This window comes from Octopus sinensis, linkage group LG3 (assembly GCF_006345805.1).
Source record: "Octopus sinensis linkage group LG3, ASM634580v1, whole genome shotgun sequence".
NCBI lineage: Eukaryota > Metazoa > Mollusca > Cephalopoda > Octopoda > Octopodidae > Octopus > Octopus sinensis.
The window spans coordinates 153,891,711-153,918,026 of NC_042999.1; the positions used below are offsets into that span (position 1 = coordinate 153,891,711).

At 39.0% G+C, this 26,316-nt stretch overlaps 1 protein-coding gene across 10 annotated transcripts in view; it reads right to left on the minus strand.

Annotated features, from left to right (window-relative positions):
- LOC115209078 (adenosylhomocysteinase-like 1) overlaps positions 1-26,316 on the minus strand; it is a 469,217-nt gene that overhangs the window by 95,075 nt on the left and 347,826 nt on the right. For all 10 annotated transcript variants that reach the window (XM_029777176.2, XM_029777181.2, XM_029777177.2 and 7 more), the window contains 2 exons: positions 14,928-14,986; positions 5,070-5,157 (listed from right to left, as the gene is read on the minus strand). In XM_029777176.2, the coding sequence (XP_029633036.1) occupies positions 5,070-5,157; positions 14,928-14,986 (147 nt within the window). The remainder of the gene's footprint in view (positions 1-5,069; positions 5,158-14,927; positions 14,987-26,316) is intronic.

Consider the following 26,316-nt stretch of genomic DNA (forward strand, 5'->3'; position numbering starts at 1 on the left):
TCTGAGAATGTCCTGTCCAGTTAGGTTAGGTACGTGTGTCAATAGAAACACTCACAAATCAATCGACCAGCGACGATCATAAAAGTTATGTCTGGGATTAGATGGAAAATAACACAATGAAAATATTTAGAGTGGCTTTTTAAATGACACACTGTCTACATTCTAAAGTAAGTGTCCTATGAAGCATCTGCAATGACGATGATGCTAACTTCAGACAATCCTGTAACTCTAATATTCACAAGATTAACTTCAGAAGTATAAACAGGAGTGGAAGATTTATTTTTATACCACAATTTACTGAACAATAACAACAGCATTGATTACACATCTCAAACAGGCCACTCACTCTTCTTTACATTTCTGACTGCTAGTGACAAGGGGTCAAGGGAGTGAGTGTAACTTAGTGCATAACAATTATCACAAGGGGGCTTTGAAAAAGCACTGGCACCTTATATAAATCTGCAAAAAAGTGTGTGTGTGTGTGCATGTATATATATAGGTACATACATACACACACACAATGATGGTGACAAGGTGTTGAAAAAAAATGATTTCAACCTAAAATATATTTATTAGCCACACAGGGCTGCACAGAGACGGGACAAATTACAAGGTAGAGCTTTTCTTTTGGGGGAGAAAAAAAAAAAGTTGGGTAGGTTTTCGATCAAAAGGGATCGTAAAAAGGAAAGATAAAAGAAAGAGAAAAGAAAGGAAAAAAAGAGATAAAAACCCCGGATCAATAGGGATCGTGTATCACAAAAATGTCATGATATAAAGTGTAAAGGGAGTAACAGATGAGGTTTATCCGTGGAAAGAAAAGCCTACGGAAAAGACTAAGGTAACCTCGGTCAATAATGTCAAAATAAAAGAAACAAATGGAAAAGTTTGATGATTTTATAACAGAAACACCGAAGAAAACTGAAAATGTAAAGATGAAAGAGAAAATAATTTTTGGTTTCTGCTTTTGTTCTTTCTCAGTTGACTGATTGTTCATTTCTATGATAAGAGATATAGAAATGCTTCGGAAGGAATCCATATTTAATTAGTTTTTACGTAAGTGTAAAGGAACAAAATATATAATCTTTAGGCATATATTTGATTAAATTATTTTTCTTTTACTCATAATTTCTAACTTTTATGGACACTAAACTCTGCTTGCAAAGATCTGTTGAGGCAAGTGAAATCAAAATCAAATTCGATGACTGGCATCTGTGCTAGCGGGGTGCAAAGAGCACCATATAAGTGTGATCATTGACAGAGCGGCTAACCGGCTTCCGTGCCAGTGGCACATAAAAGGCACCATTCGTGTGTGATCGTTACCGGCATCGCCTTACTGGCACCTGTGCCCGTGCTAGTAGGGTGCTAAGAGCACCATCCGAGCGTGATCATTGCCAGAGTGGCTAACTGGCTTCCGTGCTGGTGGCACGTAAAAGGTACCACTCGAGCGTGATCGTTACCAGCGTCACCTTATTGGCACCTGTGCCGGTGGCATGTGTAAAAAGATTCGAGCGAGGTCGTTGCCAGTGCTGCCTGACTGGCCCCCGTGCCGGTGGCACGTAAAATGCACCTACTATACTCTCAGAGTGGTTGGCGTTAGGAAGGGCATCCGGCTGTAGAAACTCTGCCAGATCAAGATTGGAGCCTGGTGCAGCCATCTGGTTCGCCAGCCCTCAGTCAAAATCGTCCAACCCATGCTAGCATGTAAAGCGGACGTTAAACGATGATGATGATGATGATAGCTGCTATATTGATCTAGTTGGATCTCATCAGTACAGCATGGTCGAGAATCTAGGGTCTATTAAACAATGCATTAAATTAAATTAACTTTACAGCACAAAAGGGGAAGCAGGTTAAGGAAGGTATACAATGAAGTCATCATTGTTCATTAGTAGAGCAGAAGAGAAAGAAATGGAGAAGTGGAGGTTTCTTTCTATAATAATAGAATTCTACCATTGTTTACAGTGGTTTCAGCTCCTCAAGAAAAGTAGCACATTTAAGTTCACACCCAATCTTTTAAACATGAAACTGACCAGAAGTACTTTCACAGGATATAATGGAGTGGTCTACATAAAAAAAAAAACAACAACACCCACACAGCTTTAGAGCCCTCTTCACCTGTTCACCTTGCAACTTCAGACATCTGTGAGAACTCAAGTTCAGCTAACCTCAATTGTTTCTTGAAGCTTCAAGCAGTTTAAGATTTAATGATGTAAAAAAAGTACTCTCACACAACTTCAAAAACACCATTTTTAATTTACTTTTGTGTCTCAAATAATGATGATGATGATAATAATAATTCAAATTTTTAGCACAAGGCCAGCAATTCTAAAAAGAGGAGGCAGTCATTTACATTCACCTGGGACTTTATTATTTCAGAGACCCTGACAGGATGAAAGTCAACTTTGGCAGCATTTGAACTCAGAATGTAAACCCACAAATAATGTTGCTAAGCATTTTGTCCAACACGCTAATGGTTCAGCCAGTCTGCCAGCTGAACAATAACAGTTCTTTCCAATTTCGGTACAAGGCAAGCATATTGGCAACATATTTTGAAGATAGGGGTAAGTTGGTTACATGACTGGTATTATATTCTATCATCCCAGAAAGGATGAAAGATAATAAAAATAATCATCCTTTCTACGACAGGCACAAGACCAGAAACTTGTGGGGAGAGAGCTGGTCAATTGTGTCAACCCCGGTACTCAACCAGTGCTCATTTCATTGACCCTGAAAGGATAAAAGGTACGGTTGACCTCAACAGCATTTGAATGTAGAGTCAGAAGAAATGCTGTTATACATTTTATCTGGCACTGTAGCGATTCTGCCTGGTAAGGCAGTGGTTCTCATCTTAACTGATTGGAAGTGTTATCATGTACATTGTTTTGTCTTGCTATAAAAGATGGCCTACAGCAAATATTCTGCTCAATACCACAGATTTGCTTGTCAGTTGTTTGACCTCAACCAGTTGAGCATGTCCTTTAGTGGCTGATGATATGTGCATCTCCGATCACGAGCAGAAGTAGTGGGGGAGCATCATAGCCATGTGTTGAGAGGGATTCTTTGGGGTTTGAATAATTCACCTCTGGAAACATGGCTGTTTCATTCAACATCCTTAAACAACCCTTATTCAGAGACCTTTTGAGCGAGATGGGTTACTCAACCAGAAGAAAATTCTAACTGGGCCCCACCTGCAAGGTCATGTGCTGTTTATCTTGATATGAGATCACCATGTCATGCACATATGGTTGTGATGCATGTGTCTATCTTACCCTTATCAGACATGTAGTCATGATGGTTATACTGGGCTTCATATATTTTACCCCAGTGTCACTTTGATGGCATGCCCTGTTCTCTCACTCAATAATAATAATTATCAAGTTCAACAAAAAGAAAATTTAACTCTTGTTTTCCTTGTTTCAGTCAGTGGAATAAGGTCCAGTTTGGGCACCACATTGAATGGGTCGTTTCAAAAACTTGACCCCAGTACTTTTCCTTGAAGTTTGGCATTTATTTTAACAATCTCAATTGCAGAACCATAGACAAACCAATACCAGTTATCAAATGGTGGTGGTGGTGGTGAGAAACACACCCACATACCTATATACAATCAACTCATAAAGGATTAGTTGGCTTCAAGCTATAGCAGAAGACATTTGCCCAAGGTGCCATGCAGTGGGACTGAACCCAGAACCATGAGTCTGGGAGGCAATCTTACCACACAGCCAATCCTGTACCCATATATATATAAATGTATAGAGTGAATCTCCTGGTGGCTTTAATATTAGGGTCCACCAGCCAGATTACCCATGCAGATGATTAGTTTTCAATGGTGAAGGGAACGGATATGTAGGACCAGCTGTACTTTGGGAAAACAATGACAGAAAGATACATACATACAGGGAGAAAGAGAGAGAGAGAGAGAGAGAGAGAGAGAGAATTTGTGGCAAATATCTGTACCATGTATGTATGTACACCTACACACCCATACCCACATATCATTACAATCTTTTATGCATGCATGCTTTACATGTCCACATGAATGCACACACATTGAAAGCTTATGAAATTTTCCCTAAGATGCTACAATCAGGCAGTTACCCATGGAAATTACATCCCAAACTCCTACTGTAATTACCTATAATGATAATAAATGGATAATTCATGGAAGCACCAATTTTTACCATTATGCTTATCGAGAAAAATTCTATCAGGTAAGCCTTCAACCATTAATTACTATTATCTAGTTCAAACGACCAAGATTCCTCTCTAATCTCCACCCAACCTCGTGAAAAATCTATCATAAGAAATGGTTACTTAAAGAAGTACAGAGTTTGCCAAAGTTTGAATCAACACGATCCTTTGTATGATAATTCAAGAGAATCTCTAAAAATAGCATCTGAAACTCCCTAAAAAAATCATCATCGTTGTCATCTAGTATCTGTTTTTCATGCTAGTATGGGTTAGACCGTTTCACTGGAACTGGTAAACCAAAGAGCAGCACCAGACTCCAATCTGTTTTGGCTTGGTTTCTATGGCTGGATGCCCTTCCTAATGCCAACCACTCCATAGAGTGTCTTTTATGTGTCACCAGTATGGGTGTTGAACATCTTTTTATCGTTTACATTTTTAATTGTTTCAGTCATTAGACTGTGGCCATGCTGGGGCACCGCCTTGAATTTTTAGTCAAATGAATTGACCCCACTGCTTTTTTATATTTAAAGCCTGGTATTTATTTTATTGGTTTCTTTTGCTGAACAACTAAGTTACAGTTGTTGAGTGGGGGACAAACAGATCCACACACACACACACACGATGGGCTTCTTTCAGTTTCTGTCAAACCAAATCCACTCACGAGGCTTTGGTTGGACCAAGGCTATAGTGGAATACACTTTCCCAAGGTGCCACACACTGGGACTGAACCTGGAATCATGTGGTTGGGAAGCAAGCTTCTTATCACACAGCTATGCCTGAGCCTGCATAGAATACATTTTTCAAAGTGAAAATATTTGGTAAAGTAAGGAAACAGAGAATGGTTTAACTTTCAGAGGTGAAATTTCATTTTAACTGACCTTGTTCTGCAATTTCAATTTCTCTTCTGCCAAATGCTGCATGGTCAATGTTGCGAACACAGAAATCTGTACTTCCTTTGGAATTTCTCTGTTGAAAGAAATACAAATTTTTTTTATTCAAAAGAATGACAATTCTTTGAGTAAACATGAAACCTAAATCAAGAACAATTTAGTGAGTAGTTTACAAGCATAAAATAATGACTTAAGGAGTAAAGCAGTAGAATGTGTAATGCTAGTTTAATGATATGCTATGTGGAATGTGCCGAACAACTGTGAGCCATATTCAGGGCTCACCTTTCCTCCATTACAATCATGATGATGAGGATGATACTGGCTACACTAAAGTCCTTGATGTAATACTAAAGGAAAGACTCCAAGATTTCATGGCCTAAATGGTATGTTGAATAATGGTTGCAGCACACAAAGAAACAATGTGTTCCAATTCCACATGTGTACAGACATGTTATAATAATGACTTTAACCCAACGGTTGGCAAAGGGGCCAATACTAACCCACGGGGATGGGGTAGGGAGGGTCTATGTGGCTATCCAAGGGGTCGATAAACACCTGAAATGATTTTGAGCATTAACAGCGATGAATTGTAAGTGAGCCAAATCTGCAAGGGTGCTGTAATTTAAGGCTAAAAAACACTAATTTTCATGCAAATATTGAGGCAATATAAACTCGTATTCACCAAACATATTTCATATTAACCTTTTCGTTACCAACCCAGCTGAAACCCGCTGTCTCTGTACTACAAATGTCTTGTTTCCTTAAGTTTTGAATTAAAATCTTTCACCAAACCTTACTCACAATTAATGTTCCTAACACTAGCTTAATGATAAAGTTATTTTACCAAATTATTTGTTATATTTAAAGAAACAGAGCATCTCAAAATAAATACAGTAATGAAAGGGTTAAATATTCCAACTATATCATTACATCACAGAATTTTTATTGTTCCTCAGTTTTACTAAGTAAATCCTTTAAATTTCCTTATTTTTTAAGAAGTAGCCATGACACAAAAGAACAAGGAATTATTTACATTCGACATATATTTGACCTCATCTTGTTTGGTGTTAACACAACGTTTTGGCTGATATCCTCTCCAGCCTTAATCAGGTGTCTTGGGAAAATTTCAAACCTGGGTTCTCATTCCTAAGGTATTTTCTGATATTATTATTATTATTATTCAGGTCACTACTTAGAATCTTGGGGTTAGTAGCCCGCACTCTTAACCACTACACCATATTTGACAAATATCTGTTAAATTTTAATAATGTACATAATTCCTCATCTCTTAAATATAGAACTGAAAGGAATTAGTGTTTTAAAATCTATAAATATTTTTTTATTAATTATACTTTTTAATTCTATTTTAGAAATTTACATGAAGAGGATTCCATAAAGAAGTTTACTAAATCCTGTAATCTTTAAAAAGATAATTGCGTAAGTGAACAGCAAACAGTAACTACCATGCTGTGACTCAGTCAATATTGTCTATCCTTGCTTTGGCCAACACCAGAAACAACAGGCCTACCATAGAATCTTAGGAAGAGGAAAAGGTGGAACAGTCCAGGCTGATATGTCTTTGATTCTAAAACTATTTGATTAAAGTTGATCTGTGATTAAACGACATTACAGACATCACAAACCAAAGAAGGAGACTATGTGTCACTTGACCAGTTACAAATTAGCAGCCTAACCTCCAGCAGGGCACGCTAGATAATGTGGTCCTTGATACACCCAACACAATTTGAGAAAATACAGCTGCCCTATGTCAATAAACAACAGAATCATCTTCTAAACCAAAGAGATTGCAAGACATATCATCCCCATTGCTTTAATGTCCATTTTTCCTTGCTTTTATGGGTCAGATAAAATTTATTGAGGCAGGTTTTTCTGTGGTTGGATGCCTTCCCTGTCTCCAACCTTTACCTATTTCCAAGTAAGGTAATATTTCCTCTTGACCAGATGTTTTTACAGGGTTGGAAATGAATGACACTGCTCATATGTCAGTGGCATTCATTCACAACTATCACATGATGTCAAGATGAGGACACACACACACACATGGGCTTCCTTCAGCTTCCATCAACCAAATTCACTCAAAATTAACAACAATCACTACTTTCTCTTACACTCGCACCATCATCATTTATTATTCCTGTTCTATGCCGGCATGAGTCAGACAGGTTGACTCATGAGTCTAGCAGGTCACTGGGCTGCATCAAACTCCATTGTCAGCTTTGGAACAATCTCATTGGCCACATACCCTTCCTAATGCTAACAATTTCACAGTGTGTGTCCTGGGCGCTTTTCTTACATTCCACCTGCATAGCAAGGTCACCAAGAAATTTGCAAGACAAAAACAGGAAACAGGAAAAGAAGAAAAGCCACCTCGAATCAGTGTGGCATAAGGGGTGGATGGGTGGGTTAATATTTGAGAGGCGGATAAGGGGGTTATTATGCCAGGTATTGAAAAACTGACACAACACGAGGAAGGAATCAATACCTCACAACAATATATATAACAGAATTACAGTGTAAGCCATGACAACTGGAAAATCATTCAAAATGATTAGAAAATATACAAAACAAAACAAGAAAAAAAGCAAATTAAAAAATTTCTATTAGAGACAGAAGAAAGAAAAGAACGATGTGCATATTTCTAAACATGGCACACAATGTTCTTGCAGACTCGCGTTTATATTCTAAAACTGTCTACATGCAAGAGAATAATAAAATGCCATATCCTATTGTCGTACATTCTTTGAAACTGAAATACTTCAGTAAATTGCTGTATTACATTTTATTAAATGATTTACTTCCCTCAAGGTTGCAATTTTCAAACATTGATTTCTTTTTGTGTATATATCTATATATATACATACATGTATGTGTGTGTGTGTACATATGCATCTATGTTTGTGTGTATGTGTGTTTTGTATCTCCAAGAGAAAGTCATTGCATACGTGTGTGTAAAAGTCTATTTCTGTGGGGCGTATGCATGCACACACACACACACACAGACAGAAGTATGGTTGTGTGGCTGGAAAGATTACTTTCTAATCACATAATCTCAGGTTCAGTTTCACTGAGTGGCACCCCAGGGATGAATGCCTTCTACTATAGCCCCACTGGCCAACACTTTTGGAAGTTAGTCATGTGTGTGTGAAATATATATATATATATATATACATAGAAGTAAATATATGGCACAACGAAGTACCGATATTTACTGGAAAATAGCGAACGTAATAAATACGATGCTAATGTATAGCTTCACCGCGTATGTACTAGCAAAAAATTTTCCCTCATGGGCTATTCTTTACTGGAAAGCAATACTCTCGTATTGCATTACTATTTTTATATATACACACACACACACAGTGTGTCCAAAGGCATTCGCCAGATTCTTATTTTTCAATTAATAATAATACAATAACGCAATACAATGTACAATAAAATAAAAATTGGGTGAAACTTTCTGGACACCCTGTGTGTGTGTGTGTATATATATGCTTGACAAGACCTGTTGAATCAAGTAAAACCAATATTGTAGCTGTGACCAGTGGTCCCTGACAGGCTCCCATGCCAGTGGCACATAAAAAGCACCATCCAAATATGGTCAATACCAGGTCTGCCCGACAGGTTCCTATGGCAGTGGTATGTAAAAACCACCATTTAAATGTGGCCGATGCCAGTACCCTCTGACTGGCTTCTGTGCTGGTGGCACGTAAAAAGCACCATTTGAATATGGCCGATGCCAGTACTCCTTGACTGGCCCCTGTGCCAGTGGCACATAAAAAGTACTATCCAAGCATGGTCGATGCTAGGCCTGCCTGACTGGCTCCTATGCCAGTGACACGTAAAAAGCACCTACTACACTCTCAGAGTGGTTGGCGTTAAGAAGGGCGCTAGCTGTAGAAACATTGCCAGATCAGATTGGAGCCAGGAGACCTCAGTCACACCATCAACCAATGCCAGCATGGAAAACAGATGTTAGATGATGATGATATATGGCCAAGTACTCCTTTGCATATAATAACGAGTGTTTCAGATGATTCAATCAATAGAAGAGCCTGCTTGTGAAATGAACATGGAAGAGACTGATCACTCCACAGACACGTGCCCTTAATGTAGTTCTTAGAGAGAGTCAGTGTGACACAGAATATGATAAGGCTGGTCCTTTGAATTACAGGTACTACTCATTTTTGCCAGCTGAGTGGACTGGGGCAACATGAAGTAAAGTGTCTTGTTTAAGGACACAATGTACCACTGGGAATCTAACTCATGGCCTTATGATTGTGAGACAAATAAACAAACCAGTAAGCTATGTGCCTTCACACACACACATATACACCCCTGCACGCCGTCATAAACGGCCATGGATGAAAGTTCCAGTTGCCTAGTTGTTTGCCCCAGAGGAAAAGCATTGTCTGTGGTTGAGAAGCCCAATGCACAAATGGTGATCTCTGCTACAAAACCGCACTTGTAGGCTGTCCCATTGTTGTTTGAGTCATATGTTTTACTGTGGATTTACCATTTTTTAGCATTCACCAATTAACCCCTTCATTCGATAGCACCCTCCACATCTGGGCAGATTACGGAAGACAGGTTGTTGCCCATGCAGCAACCCCCCCCACCTCCCCATGTCATGGATAGATCAAAAGGAATAGCATGACCATTACAATTTGGAACCAGTGTTGTCACAGTTGATAGAATGAGGTCGTAATGTGTAAATGTAATATATCAAAGCAGCAAGCTGGCAGGACCGTTAGCAGTATTTCATCCTTTTGAGGGTCAATAAATTAAGTAACAGTTGTGTACTGGGGTCGATCTAATCAGCTGGCCCCCTCCTCCAGAATTTCAGGCCTTGTGCCTAGAGTAGAAAAGAATATTTAGTAGCTCCAATGGCAACGAGCTGGCAGAAACATTAGCAGCTAGGCGAAATGCTTAATATTCTGAGTTCAAATTCCACCAAGGTCAACTTTGCCTTTCTTCTTTTGGGGTTGATAAATTAAGTACCAGTTGCATACTGGAGTTGATCTAATCGACTGACCCCCACTCAGCCCAAAATTTGAGGCCTTGTGCCTAGAGTAGAAAAGTATATATAAATATATATACATTGTCTTTTAACATCCATGTTCCATATAATAAATACATATATGAGCTAGGTATGTGTACGCATGCTAACACTACTTGACAACCAGTGTTGGTTTGTTTATGTCCCTGTAAATTTAAAGTTCAGCAAAACAAACCAATAGAATAAGTAATGGATTTGCAAAAATAAAAACTCCAGCGAATTCGTTCCACTAAACCCTTCAACCCAGTATGACTGAAAGAAGAAAGGGAGAGAGAGAGAGAGAGAGAGAGAGAGAGAGAGAGAGAGAGAGAGAGAGAGAGAAAGAGACTTTACATTGTTGCTGTTTGAGTTAAAGCAGTGATGTTTGTCTATATTCCCAATGAACTCAGAACATAAGCTATATCTATAGAATTATCATCATCATTTAACCTCTATTTTCCATACCATACTGGCTTGGAAAACACTACCATAAAACACTGCTTATATAGATTTTGTCTAACCAATGCAACCAAGCAAGATCAGATATAAAAAGCATGATAGTGATGGTGTATGATGTTGCATAAAGGAGAGGCAGTTTGGCTTTGTGCCAAGAAGATGCACTGCATATACTAGTTAGTTAATTTGGCTCAAAAGCAAATAGCAAGGCCATGTAGGGGGACATGGAGTTAAGTACAGGGTGGTGTTCATGTAAAGAGTTCAGGCCACTTAAGGTCAAGGGAGGCTTTGAACAAGGCAGTCGTCAGCATCTTTACCATCTCGTCTGGCAGCTTGTTCCACGGATCCGCAACCCGGACGGAGAAAGCTCCTCTCCTTCGATGAAATCGGCGCAGGTAGAGCTTTTCGGAATGACCCCGCAGCCGACGCTCTGGAGCAGGAGTGAAGAACAGCTCTTTCGAGAGGTTACACTTTCCGCTTACTAAATGATCATTGAGACAAAACTGCAGGAGGATTATAGTTAAAAATTAAGCTCCTAACCATAGGACACATTTTTGACTCAGCATTTTCCCTATATATAAATATCCGGTTTCTTTCAGTTTCTGTCTACTATATCCACTCACAAGGTTTGCGTTGGCCACATGATATAGTAGAAGATATTTAACTGTCTATCTTCTTTTTGTAAAATTTTGAATACGATATATATATATATATATATATATATAAAATACAGTGTACATTTAAACACATGAGGAATCCACTTGTGGGATTCAACACGCTAGAAAGAACAGCTAGGTTCCATAACCACAAAATTAGGGATAAAATTGTTTTTCTAGCGTGTTGAATCTCACAAGTGGATTCCTCATGTGTTTAAATGTACACTGTATTTTATGACTAATACATAGTCTTTGACTAAATTTTTACATGTTAGGCCACTAGAAATGGAATTTATTTCCATTTCCCTTTAATATGATATATATATATATGGCCGTTTGCCAGCTCTGTCTGGCAACCGTGTCGGTGGCACGTAAAAGCACCATCTGTTCGTGGTCGTTTGCCAGCTCTGTCTGGCCCCGTGTCGGTGGCATGTAAAAGCACCATCCGTCCGTGTCTGTTGCCAGCCTCGGCTGGCCCCCGTGCCGGTGACACGTAAAAGCACCATCCGTCCGTGTCTGTTGCCAGCCTCGGCTGGCCCCCGTGCCGGTGACACGTAAAAGCACCATCCGTTGCCAGCCTCGGCTGGCCCCCGTGCCGGTGACACGTAAAAGCACCGTCCGTTCGTGGCCGGTTGCCAGCTCTGTCTGGCCCCGTGTCGGTGGCACGTAAAAGCACCATCCATTCGTGTCCGTTGCCAGCATCGCCTGGCCCCGTGCCGGTGACACGTAAAAGCACCATCCGTTCGTGGCCGTTCGCCAGCTCTGTCTGGCACCTGTGCAGGTGGCACGTAAAAAACACCCACTACACTCGCGGAGTGGTGGCGTTAGGAAGGGCATCCAGCCGTAGAAACACTGCCAGATCTGACTGGGCCTGACGAAGCCTTCCAGCTTCACAGACCCCAGTTGACCCGTCCAACCCATGCTATATGGAAAACGGACGCTAAACGATGATGATGATGATGATATATAACAAATGAAAGACAGAAGATGGAATATACGAGAATTTATTATTAATCCCGATGGTTGTGGGACACTCAACAACTGGTTCAGGAGCATCCGGTGGTGCAGATGTATCTCGTCAGATGATAAATAAATAAAATCAACTTGTTAAAATGACTGTTCCACAATGTAACTTGTTGTTTTGTAGAGAGAAAAACAGCCAGAAGCAGGAAAAATCTTCATATATATAGAAGATCAAAAATAAAATTGCAGAAGATAAAATGAAGAATGAACACGTAATCCAGCAAGTAGGTACGTGGCTTAGTGGTTAGGGCATTCGGCTCTGAGTTTGATTCCCAGTGGCATGTTGTGTCCTTGAGTAAGACACTTTATTTCACACTGCTCCAGTCCATTCAGCTGGCAAAAATGAGTTGTACCAGTATTTCAAAGGACCGGCCTTGTCACACTTTGTGTCACGTTGAATCTCCCTGAGAACTACGTTAGGGGTACACATGTCTGAGGATTGCTCAGTCACTTGCATGTTAATTTCATGAGCAGGCTGGCCCGTTGATCGGATCAACTGGAACCCTCATCATCGTAACCGATGGAGTGCTCCTATATCTATCTATCTATCTATCTATATATATATATATATATACAACTTTCTCACCCTCATTAGTTGATTATATCATCATCATTTAACGTCCGCTTTCCATGCTAGCATGGGTTGGACGGTTCAACTGGGGTCTGGGGAGCCCGAAGGCTGCACCAGGCCAGTCAGATCTGGCAGTGTTTCTACAGCTGGATGCCCTTCCTAACGCCAACCACTCCGAGAGTGTAGTGGGTGATTTTATGTGCCACCGACACAGGTGCCAGACGAGGCTGGCGAACGGCCACGCTCAGATGGTGTTTTTTATGTGCCACCGACACAGGTGCCAGACATATATTGTGTAATTAGAACAAGTTTAATTTTTTAGTATAAGTGGAGAATAACTTGATTCTGTGTATTTATATGTATGAAAAGGAAACATATAAAGATATGTCTTCACAGAATGTTTTCATATTATAGTTCAATTGAAATCATATTGGTATATACATTTTTAAGGTGAGTTTAGCAGAAATAATCTATATAAACATATATAACAAAAGTGAGAAGGATGAAAGGGAACAAGGAAAAATAAAGTGTCACATGTTGCTTCAAGTCTTTCGTATTGAAAAATTTTTTAGTATATATATTTTTGAGTTTTCTGTGTGTGTGTGTGTGTGTGTGCATTGTGGGAGAATGTAAATATATGTTTCTTTATCTTGACATTGCATAATGTCAGTAGTTGTCATTGTTATATAAACAATGTCATTCATTTCCAATATTCTGTAAAAAAAAATATTGGGCCATAAGGAAATATCACCCAGCATGGAAACAGGTCAGTGTTGGTGACAGAGAGGGCACCAGGCTGTAGACAATCTGCCTCAGCAGACTCTACCTGACCCATGAAAGCATGAAAAAGTGGACAGTGCTGATGATTATGACAACACTGTGCCACAGAGAGATGTGGATTCAAGACATGTATGAGGAAAGTGAGGGGATAGGTATTGTGCTGCAGACCCTAAAATTTTATGACAGCAAAGAAATCTGTAAATCTGCAATATTTTTTTTTAAAGCAGTGTTTTACAGTCAGATGCCCATTCTGTTGATAACCCTTACCTTTAAAGGTATGTGAAATAATGGTTAGGATTCCTGGTGGTATATTGTGCCCTTGAGCAAGACCCTTTATTTCACATAGTGCCAGTCCACACATCTGGAAAAAATGAGTAGTACAAGGGTCAGCCTTGTCTCATACTGTCACATTAAGTGAACACACACCTGTGGAATGCTCAACCCCATGCATGCCAATTTCACAAATAGGCTGCTCCACTGATTCAATCAACTGGAACCCTCATTGTCATAACCAATGGAGTGCCAGTTAACCCTTGACTTTTTTTAAATAAGGGCTCTCTTATTTCCCACATTTTCAAAAGTGCAAAGCCAAAAGCATTTTTGTTAAGAGGATGGGTTGCAACATCACTGTAGTTTGTGATTTTCATACACATTTGCATTTGGTTCTATGGTTTCAAAAATGAAAAAAAAATGTTTATTATTGAAAATGAATAGGAAAGGATAAATATGGTTTTTTTTCAGCGTTCCCCATTTGGGACTTTTTGAAAAATTTATCTTATTTTCCAAAATATTCACATATGAAGAAAATTTAAATAATATATATTACTTTAACTCATAAGACACCTGGCAAAGCCAAAAATACTAAAAAATTTGGCAGTGGATGGGTTAATGTAGCACCAGCATGGGTGCTTTTTACATGGCACCAGCACCCTTAAGCTCCCCAAACATGCCAAAATAGTGTAGTTTTAGGTTCAATCCCACTTGGTGGAATCCAATGCAAGTTTCTTCAGCTACAGTTTTGGGTTAATCGATGCGTTGTGAAAGAAATTTGATAGAGGGGAAACCATATGGAAGATGGTTTCCCCTCTACAGCAGAACTGTCCCCGTTTCTCCATGGAAGACGTTTTCCATTATATAGTTCACCACCACTGCCTGGTTCTTAGGAATCAAGCGTGAAGATAATTTGCCTTCCTTCCTTGATTATTTCCTTCTTCTCAAATCACAAAGACCCTAAAATGGTCCTAGGTGTATCACCTGGCTTGACAATGAATGCAATGAGTTTCACAAAAAAAAAAATTATTTACCTGAACCTTATCTTTCGGATTAATATCTTCTTCTTCTGAAGAACTTCCTGTATACGATGCTGAAATAAGAAATAAACATTATGATTACTAGCCGAGTCGATGGACAGATCAACAAAGTAAAAAAATAAATATATACATATTTAGGTCAACACCAACACTCATTTCAGCTGTTGGCTAATTAACTTGATTAAATGGTTATTGAACTGTAATATAAAGCAATGAAGACAGATCACCAAGGTTTCCTAGGTAACGATGCAATATTTCATGTATGTGCATGTATATGCATGTCTGTATGTGTGCATGTGTAAGAAGTTATGATCTTCAGAGACTGACACGTCAAATGGACAATAGTTATTACAATAACTACAGCCTTGACTAGAGTTTCTCAAAGGGCGAGTGAACACAGGAGGCAAGGTGGGACACAGGTTACTTCAGAATGATGTGCTAGTGATAAATGAATGGAATTTACAAATTAAGTAAGGGTGGCTGTGTGGTAAGAAGCTTGCTTCTCAACCACATGGTTCTGGGTTCAGCCCCACTGCGTGAAGTGTCTTCTAATCTAGCCTTGGGCTGACCAACATCTTGTGATTGGATTTGATAGCTAGAAACTAAATGAAACCCGCTACATGTGTTTGTCCCTCACCACTTCTTGACAACAGGTGTTGGTGTGTTTACATCCCTGTTACTTAGCAGTTCAACAAAATAAACTGATAAAATAACTACCAGACTTTAAAAAAAATACTGGAGTTGACTAAAATTCTTCAAGCTGGTGATCCAGCATGGCCAGTCTAATGACCGAAACAAGCAAAAGATAAAGTTTTAAAATTTGGTCCTAATAAGAGAATATAACTAAGAGAGTTAAATGTGGCAGATGATGGAACTAACCAACATATTGGACGTTAAATTCCTGGCTCTAGCAAGATAAATTACTGCAACAAAACTCCAAAATAGATACTGTGCTAATGTTCCCACATGTATTGGTTAGCATTAAGAGAAGCAGCTTTAGCTGATGTAGAAGATTTCTCTTAAAGTTTGCTATAAAAAGAAAAAAAAAACAAAAAAAAAATCATGCAAATATCTAACTCTGCAGTAGAATCCCACACAACTGATGCCAGCAAAGCAAAACGAATATGTAAATAGACATGGAAAAAATATGTAAAGAAATGAAAATCTGATGAGAAAATCAATACTGAAAATTAATCCTGTAGTAAGTATTTCTCTCCAAAACAAGAAATGTTAACCACTTTATGTAGCTTTTTCTAATAATAAACGAGCTACTGCCAGATTCGTCAGCAACAGCAGATTTTAAAACTGTCATGGTACAAGAAGCTAACTAACGAACGTATACAGAGCTCAATGATTTGCTAGAAATAGTAACCAAATTACAACTTATCATCAGTAAAATGATTTAATGTGTGTAATCCATGCTGGTACAAGTTGGATAGTTTGGCAGGGGATGACAAGCCAGAGGACTGTGCCAAACTCCAATGTCTCATTTGGAATGGTTTCTACCACTGGATGCCCTTCCTAATGCCAACCACTTTACAGTGTGCTGGGTGCTTTTTACGTGGCACAAACACCGGTGGTTTTTTATGTGGCACCAGCACCGGGGATTTTTTTATTGTTTTTTTTTTACATGGAACCAGCACCGGAGCTTTTTTTTTTGTGACACCAGTGCTTTTTACATGGCACCAACACCAGGGCTTTTTTATGTGACACCAGGACCAGAGTTTTCTTATGTGGCACCAGCACTGGTACTTTTTATGTGACACCAGTACACTAGTATCAGAGCTTTTTATGTGACACTAGCACCAGAGCTTTTTTGTGTGGCACCAGGACCAGTGCTTTTTATATAGAACCAGCACCAACAGAATCACCAGGTACCTTGCAAGACAAACCCACTTAACTAGAAATGGGGGAGTAATATTGACAAGGTGTGGCTTTGTGCCAGTTGAAAGGTTTAAGGTATAGAGGGGACAGATGTAGGTGTCTTGCTGTAGAGTAGATACATGGATACCCCAGTTGGAAAACAAAGGAGAGTGAGTTGGGTTTTCACCAATTGCTCTAGATTCTTGTGCAGCCACAAGCAAACACAGATGACCTTTCAGTTGACCCACCCTTAATCCAGAGTAACACTGAGGTTGTGATAGCTAGAATGGGAAGGCAAAACAGTTGCACCCACCCTCAGGTGGTACTCATTTTCAGAAGAGTAGACATGAGGAACATGAAATTAAGTGCCTTGCTCAAGGACACAACAAGCTACCAGGTCTAAGAATTGAACCCATAACCATACAGTCATGAGAGCAACACCCTAACCAACTGGCTATGCACCTTCACCATTCTAGACACAGTATATCACACATACAATCACACAGAAACACAAAAGTGATGGCCACAGCTGGAATGGTTTTAATCATAGGTTTCTGGGTTAAGGGTGACCTAGAGTTTGGTCTCCTTTCTAGCAGCACCAACAAAAACAGCAGCAGGCACTGTACAAGGAATAAAATTACTCAACCCAGTGAGTTCTACTCAAAAAGCCATATGGCAGCAAGGACTACAATCTCAGTTTAATAAATGATTCAATATAAGTGAGCTGGCAGAAGCATTAGCAAACTAAGGAAAAATGCTTAGCAGTATTCCATCTGTCTTTATGCTCTGAGTTCAAATTCTGTCACGGTCAACTTGTCCTTTCATCCTTATGGGGTCGATAGAATAAGCATGTGTTGAGTACTGGGACCGATGTAATTAGGTTACCTCTTCTTCTGGAAGTCCTGGCCTTGTCCCAAAATTTGAAACCAATATGAGTGTTTATGTTACTATCCACACACTCATGCACACATGAGCATATATGTGTAAGTTAATGTGTGATGATAATGATATATATATACACATACACACACACATATATATATATATACATGCACACACACACATATATACATACACACGTACACACACACACACACACAAATATATATATATTTATATGCATACATGCCAATATAACAGCGTGAGTAGGTGTTACTGTGTTTATACAAAGACAAGTGCATCATGTACACATGACAAGTAAATTACAACTTTAGATTTAATTCCTAATTGCTGCTATTTCAGTTCACTTCAACTGTTAATGCTCTTGGGAAAAATTTTCTTGTCACAATTCCAAAGACTTTGTCACAGAAATAGAGGAATACTGCACTGAAGGAGATGATTGAACAATGAAGAATTCAAAAGTTTATCTGATTAATGAGTGCTGCTTAATATTTCAAACTCTAACAATTATACACGCATGGGGATTATCGAAAATTTTAAAATTTGGTACATTAATGTAGTTTTCCAAGCTGAATTGCTGGAGTTATTTCACTTTTTCCAGAAATAAACTTTTCAAAAAAGTTATAGAGGTTTGAAGTTTGATCATTTTCACCCAATCAAGAAACAGGATTTGGAAGGTGTCATTTTGTGCGTGACTGCACATTTTGTCAACATTCTGAAAATAGCACATTCTCAATATTTGTATTCTACACACGAAAAACGAGTAAACAATATGTCTTTTGTAGTTTTAAGCATTCAACAACAGCATCAACAAGTGGTTTCAATATATTTGTCAACATGTGCTTTGTTGCAGACAAAAGAGTTCACATGTTCGACTTGTTACTATGGAAACAGGCAGGAATGTGCCTGTGGCTTACGACTGGCTAAAATTACCTAAAATTTTCAAACTTTAATAGTTAATAACTCTTTATTTATTGATTTATTTATGGCAAAAGTGATTTTCATGGCATTGATTAGACTATAAAAATGTTTAATTACACTAAATATGAAATCAATTTGGACATTGACCTCGGCAGCCAAATAGAAAAGATTCACACACATAGTGTAGGTATGGCTGTGTGGTCAGGGAGTTTGTTTCCAAACTGTATGGTCTAGGGTACAGACTTACTGTGTGGTACCTTGGGCAAGTGTCTTTTACTATAGCTATGGGCTGTCCAAAACCTTACCCAATCACTCCCTAACACTCTCTTGTAAAACATGAGTAGACTTGCAGCTCCTCTACAACAAGAAACCTTTTCTGGCCCCTTCTCTCATCTGTAAGTATATAGCATCTACACACATACCTTACAAGCTGCATGTCAACCCCACTACAGCTGGTGGCATAAGGGAAGCATCTAGTACACTCTGAAGAGGTTGGTGGGGTTAGAAAAGGGAAAAAACTATGGAAACCATTCCAAAGCAGACACTGGAGCATAATATAGTCCTTAGAGCCATTTGAACTGTTCAACTCATATTAGCATGGAACATGGATGTTAAATAATGAGGATGATGATGCACTTAGAAGACTATAAATGAACACAGCAAAGCATTTTGGCTGAAAGTCTAATAAATAAATAATTTTTAACACTTGATCCCTATAAACTATACAAAAATCATTAAAGTTTTGTGTTTAAACAATAACTGAGAAGAATAATATTGGTAATCCAACACAAAGCTTTCATTATTGTCACTGTAAAGATTGCCAACAATTTAAGGAGTTCAATAGCAACTGTAGTATCATGGAAAACTGCACATAATCTGGTGGGGGTGGGGGTGGCAGTGGTGCAGAGGAGGAAGTTAATCTTCTGAACTACATTGATTCCAGAGAAAAGAATTAATTGAATCCCAAATATCTCTAAAATATCCATAGACTGTCAATAACAGTATTTACACAGAAATTGAGAAAAGAATACAATAAATAATTTAAAAAAAAAAAACAAAAAAAAAACAAACAAAAAAAAAACTCTGAAAATATCCTTGAGGGACATGTTCACCTTTTCTGCAATTCTATTTTAAAATGAATAAATCATAGAGTTAAAAAAAAAAAAAATCAATAGTCCAAAAGCCATTCTGTCTAAAATTGTTTTCCAATATACTTTTTCATCTCACCTCCTTGCAACCTCAACAACAACAACAGCTGAATAAACCAAACAAAAGAATGAGAAATTTCACATTTCTAAATAAGGACAAAGAACATTTGCATAAGAATTAGAGAAGTGGTTTTTTTAGTGAAGGAAATGATCATAGTACGGGGTCAAATGTTAGGTAATATAATTCCCACACAAAGCATGCCAGCTAATGGTCTATATATCATTAGCATTTCAATTAGTTAACTCTGATCGTACAAAATAAGATATCATCTTGTCTCCCCGCCACCCTTGAAATATCTAAAATTAAATGAAAATCTAATGTTCTTTGTCGTTATGCATTAAATTCGAAGATCAAAAGCCTGGTTTTTCTCTGTTCTACTACACATTTTCTGCAATAGCTTCGTCTTTTCTGTTTTTCGAAGCCACCATGTTTACATGGGTCGAAAGCATCTGAGCGCTGCAATATTAGTGATATTGTTCAAGCTTTCGTCGTCACAGTTGGATGCTTTTCAACCAATGAAAGTTAGTGAAGCACTTTTATCGGTCATGCAGACTGATGTATGCAGGTTAAATCTAACTTTCTAAGCTTACCAAGCTTTGACCTGATGAGGTTTCCTTGGATGTTTGGCCATGATTGCCTTTTGTAATTGTTTTAGCAAGTTAGCAATAGTACCTTCCATTGATGGTGTGTAGTCCTTTTGAAAGTAGTCAATAAACCCAATGCCTTTTGCATCCCCCAAAAAACTGAGGATATCACCTTCCCTGGAGATTGAATGACCAAATGACATTGGGCTTCTTTGGGGCAGGTGAAGAGAGGTGTTTTCACTGTGTGGATTACCTCTTTTGTCTCTTGACCAAAGTGATGAAGCCAACACTCATCCTGGTTAAGGAAACATTAAAGAAAATCAGCAGGATTTGCCTGAAACAATGTCACCATTGTTTTAATGTTCCCCTTATCCATACATGCATGGGTTGAATGAGGTTTGTTGAGCAGATTCACAGTGGAGGGATGCCTTCCTGTTACCAACCCTTACTGGTTTCCATCCAAGATATTTCCCTGTGACAGGATACCCTTTCATGGAAGATTAGAAATAAAAGATACCGCTTGTTATGGCAGTGAGCACACTTGTGTACTACTATCACATGATGTCAAGACAGGAAGACACAAACACCCCCCCACACACCCACACTCACTTGTGTGTGTGTGTGTAGTCCAATCCATGCCAACATGGAAATCTACATATATATGTAAATGAATGAGTAAATATTCTAATGAATATTCATTAGAGATGTTATTATCAGCAGTAAATATATGAATAATTAATAACAATAATATTAGTGGCCAGCAAGCAATAATGCCGTTAAATGGCTAAACAATAAAATGTTATAACTAACTAATAATTATAATAGAGGGTACACAAAGTACCAGCTTGCTACAAACAAGAGTTAAAACCCTCAAACAAGCCACTATCTCACTGAGATATAAAAGTCATGGGATCTAAAATTTACTGCAGCTGTTTTAGTAGAATTTTATTGATGTATTGATAGATTACATCGTAGCATAAAGCAACCATCCACAGGTAAATTTTAAACAGGTATAAACAAGTAATACTATTTGTTGGATAGGTCAGCATCAAGGTTTTTATCTTACTAGTTTATACCGGTCTGAAGTTTATCTAATAAATGTGGATTTATACTATGAATTTTTACCAAAACATCTGTAGTAAATTTTAAACCCCATTTCTGTTCTTTTTATACCTATTCCACACCTGGAATCTATGATTTATATATCTAACTTCAGTACACTACTAATACAACAGTTCATGGTTGTCTTTACCTCACAGTGAACCCAATGTTATGCTACCTAGCCAGTCCTGGTGCCCTACATCTTGATGTGACTAGATTCTAATGCATGTTGTATCTATCATCACCATCATTGTTTAACATCTGTTTTCCATGCTAGTATGGGTTGGACAGTTCAACCGGGTTATGGGAAGCCAGGAGGCTGTACCAGGCTCCAGTCTGATCTGGCAATGTTTCTACAACTGGATGCCATTCCTAACGCCAACCACTCCGTGAGTGTAGTGGGTGCTTTTGATATGCCACTGGTACAGGTGCCAGGGGAGGCTGGCAACAGCCACGATCGGCTGGTGTTTTCTACGTGCCACTGGCACGGAAGCCAGTCAAGGCAGCACGGGCATCGGCCACGTACAGATGGTGCTTTTTACGTGCCATCGGAGGCTGGCAACGGCTATATATAAATCTATATATAAAACACATTTCACACACACCTTTTACTCTGTCATTTATCTCTTCCTACTTCTCCTCCTCCTCCTCCTCGAATCACCTCCGTTTAAACTCCATCCCTCATTCTCCATCCTATCCGTATTACTTTTTGCTAGCTGCTCCCTTTCTGTGCCTCCAGTTATCACTCGTTCTCCTGAGCTACATCTTAGATCCATCATACCTCGTCCTTAACATCACTCCTGTCTACTTTCTCAACACCCACTCACATTAACTATTAATGCCCTCAGCTACCTTTGTAACCCCACTAACCATTGCTACCCTCATGTCTCTTTGACCTCCATCCCAGCCACAATCCATCACCCTCCCTTCCACAAACAGGTGAGGGAAAGGGGCTGTACCCAAAAGGCTTCACTGCCCCTTAGTAACAGGTTAGGAAGAGACTGGAATCATAGACTTCAAAGGCTCTCACAAACACTTGAGCTCAACATGGCCACTGTCCCTTCTTGGTGGGTGGGTGAACACGGACATTCCAATAAAAGAAATTCCAGAAAGACAATGCTTTGAGAAAGATGGACAGGGTTTGTACACAACTTGACTTATGGGTAATAGTAGGAGGAGGAGAGGTAAGTGAGCCAGTAGTGCCAGAGTGGAGGGAGTAAAAAACCAGCTAGTTCTGAAAAGCAGACACCATTGTAGTAGGAACAGAAAATGAAGAGAGGGACAGAGAGTGAGAGAGGAGACACAGTATCTCTGTGAAAAAGGGGCTGGAGTGTATTGAGTGGATGACTTCATCCTAATAAATCCAGACTTTCATAAGCATTTTTTACCCCTTCTTTTTTTTGAAGTTTCAGATATATTTAATTATAAGAAAGTCTTGTTGCCAGTATCTTGGAATCTACTAGTTTCCTAACCAGTACAAGATCTATTACAACTACTATATTCTTTTCTACTCTAGGTACAAGGTCTGAAATTTTTGGGGAGGGAGCCAGTTGATTAGAGTGAACCCAGTATGAACTGGTACTTAATTTATCGACCCTGGAAGGATGAAAGGCTACGTTGACCTCTGAGGAATTTGAACTCAGAAGGTAAAGACAGACAAAATACCGCTAAGCATTTCGCCCAGCATGCTAATGTTTCTCACCACCTTAAAATATAATATTTTCTATTCTAGGAACAAGGCTCAAAATTTTTGGGGAGAGGGAGGGCAGTCAATTAGATTGACCCCAGTACGCCACTGGAACTTAATTTATAGACACCAAAAGGATGAAAGGCAAAGTCGACCTCGGCAGAATTTGAACTTAGAATGTAAAGACAGACAAAATACCGCTAAGCGCTTCGCCTGGCGTGCTAACATATCTGCCAACTCACCACCTTAAAATATAATATTTTCTATTCTAGGCACAAGGCCCAAAGTGTTGGGGAGAGTGCCAGTCGATTAGATTCACTGGTACTTAATTTATCAACCCCGAAAAGATGAAAGGCAAAATCGACCTCGGCAGAATTTGAACTCAGAACGTAAAGACAGACAAAATATTGCTGATCATTTCACCCAGCATGCTAATGTTTCTGCCAGCTCACCACCTTATTACAACTACTATATTATTAATTGCCACTAGTTCAATACTGAATCTCCTCAAAGGAATCAACCAAGGGGGAAGGACAAGAAATATTGGCTTCAAATTTTGGTACAAAGCCAGCAAGATCAGGGGAGGGGGATAAGGCAATGACATTGACCCTAATGTTCAACTGGTACTTATTTTATTGACCCTGGAAGGTCAAAGGGTGAAATTGACCTCAGCAAAATTTAAACATAGAATGTAAAGACAGATGAAATACTTCTAAGCATCTTTCCCAGAGTGCTAACGATTCTGCCAGCTTGCCATTAACAGAAATCAATCAAGAGAGAAGAATCAGAAATATTGATACTTTTTTGTTAGTACCGAGTTTTTATTATTTTTTTTATATTTTATGTTTATGTATGTTTCATTGGTACTTATGAATATGGATATGGAAGCTGCAGCAGATCTAGATGGGAAACATTCAATAGAAGTTATTATGGTGTCTGGAAATGAAAAAAAAAAAATCCAATGTATGGAAGTGACTTTTTTTTCTTTATGTTGGATGAAAGATGATATGTGCCATGTCGAATATGAAAGAAGTTTTTCAATGTTGTTTGAAAGGTAACAACACTTCCCCTGTCTTCCTCTTCTAAACCAGTCCCGCAGTGAAGAGCTGCTAATTTCCCTTATAAGAAAATACTTTGAAGTTGTTCAAACCAATGGAATAAATGATACACAGGAAACAGAAAGATATAATGATGATAATAATAATAATAATAATAATAATAGTCAATGTTTACAAAAAGCAGACATAGTGGAACTTCAAAGGTATGTGAGAAAGGGGAATAGCAAATCCATTCTTGGCAAGCTGATTGGTGTTTTCATTTTGTTTATTTTTTTTTATACTTATTTTAGTCATTGGACTGCAGCTATGCTGGGCTCATCTTGAAGGGTTTTAGTCAAACAAATGATCCCAGTAGTTACGTTTTTTTTTTGTCTTTTCTAAGTTCGGTACTTAATTTCCTTCGTCACTTGTGCCAAACTGCTACATTATGCAGATGTAAACAAACCAACACCGGTTATCAAGTGGTGGTGTAAAATCACAGACTTATACATACAAATCCTCATCAGGCGGAGGAGTGGCTGTGTGCACAGGCATAAGAGTGGCTGTGTGGTAAGTAGCTTGATACGAACCACATGGTTCCGGTTCAGTCCCACTGTGTGGCACATTGGGTGTCTTCTACTATAGCCTCGGGCTGACCAAAGCTTTGTGAGTGGATTTGGTAGACGGAAGCTGAAAGAAGCCCGTCGTATATATGTATATATGTGTGTGTCTATGCTTGTGTGTCTGTGTTTGTCCCCCAACATCGCTTGACAACCGATGCTGGTGTGTTTACGTCCTCGTAACTTAGCGGTTCGGCAAAAGGGACCGATAGAATAAGTACTAGGCTTACAAAGAATAAGTCCTGGGGTCGATTTGCTCGACTAAAAAGTGGTGCTCCAGCATGGCCACAGTCAAATGACTGAAACAAGTAAAAGAGTATTTAACATCCATTTTTCCTGATTGCATGGGTTGGGTTTTTTGACAAGATCCAGCGAGTCACAGAGCAATGGAGAGTTCCAGTGTCAACTTCTGTGTGGTTCCTACCATTAGATGGTCTTCCTTAAACCAAACACTTTACAGGGTGAACTGAGAGCACTTTCTGCGCAACCAGCACCAGTGAGGTGACCAGATAACTTGCCAGATGAGAAAAAGGGAAAGGCAAAAAGCTCCTGTTACTAGTATTTGAGAAGGAAGGGGTTAGCTTTATGCCTGGTGTTGAAAGGCTAAACTGTGATAGAGGGACAAGCACAGATGTCCTGCTTCAGAGGGGATAAATGGCTACCCCACATTATATGAAAGGTGGGTGGGAGTAGCTGAGAAGGAGATAAAGACAATAGTGTTGGAGTGCCAAAGCACACTCTCAAAGTACAAGAAGGTGAACTTATGAGAGAGGACAGAGAAGGGGTCAGAGTAGGGGAGAAGAAAGAGGGTATTTTCATGAGGGTGTGAATGATAGAAGAGGGGTAAGGCCAGAGAGATAGACGTGGTTCAGGAAGGACAGATCAGAAGGTACGGGCATAATGTGCAAAGAGTAGGAGTAGTAGGGAAGGGGATGTAAGGGTACAAAAGGGTCGCTCCAGTGAGCAGGGAATAATGGAAAATATGAGAGGATGCTGAGAAAGGATTTGATTGGGAGATACTGTGATTAGTTGAAATTGTTAGAGTATTGGATAACAAGCCTTGCGGTATTTGTTCGGTGAGTCTCCACACCTTGTGTTCTCATCCCATCAAGGTCAACTTTGCTGTTTATACTTCACGACTCAATAAAGTACCAATCCATCCACTTCTTTTTCTTTCTTTCTAGGTAAAATAACCTCTATTCAGACCTGGAAAGGGATGGACCCTGTTGTTTAAATGCCAAAGACACATGATATGTCACAATGGAGCCCCTTATGATTCCATTAATAGTTGAAGGTTCGAGGAAGAAAGAATTAATGTTGTTGAGAAAAACTTCAAGATCACAACTCTTGATTTATTTTTCTCATAAATAGACACAACACATCAACATTGTTGTCATTGTAAAGTCCAATTTTATATGATTGCACAGGTGACTGAGTTCACCAAGGCAGATTATCTACAAC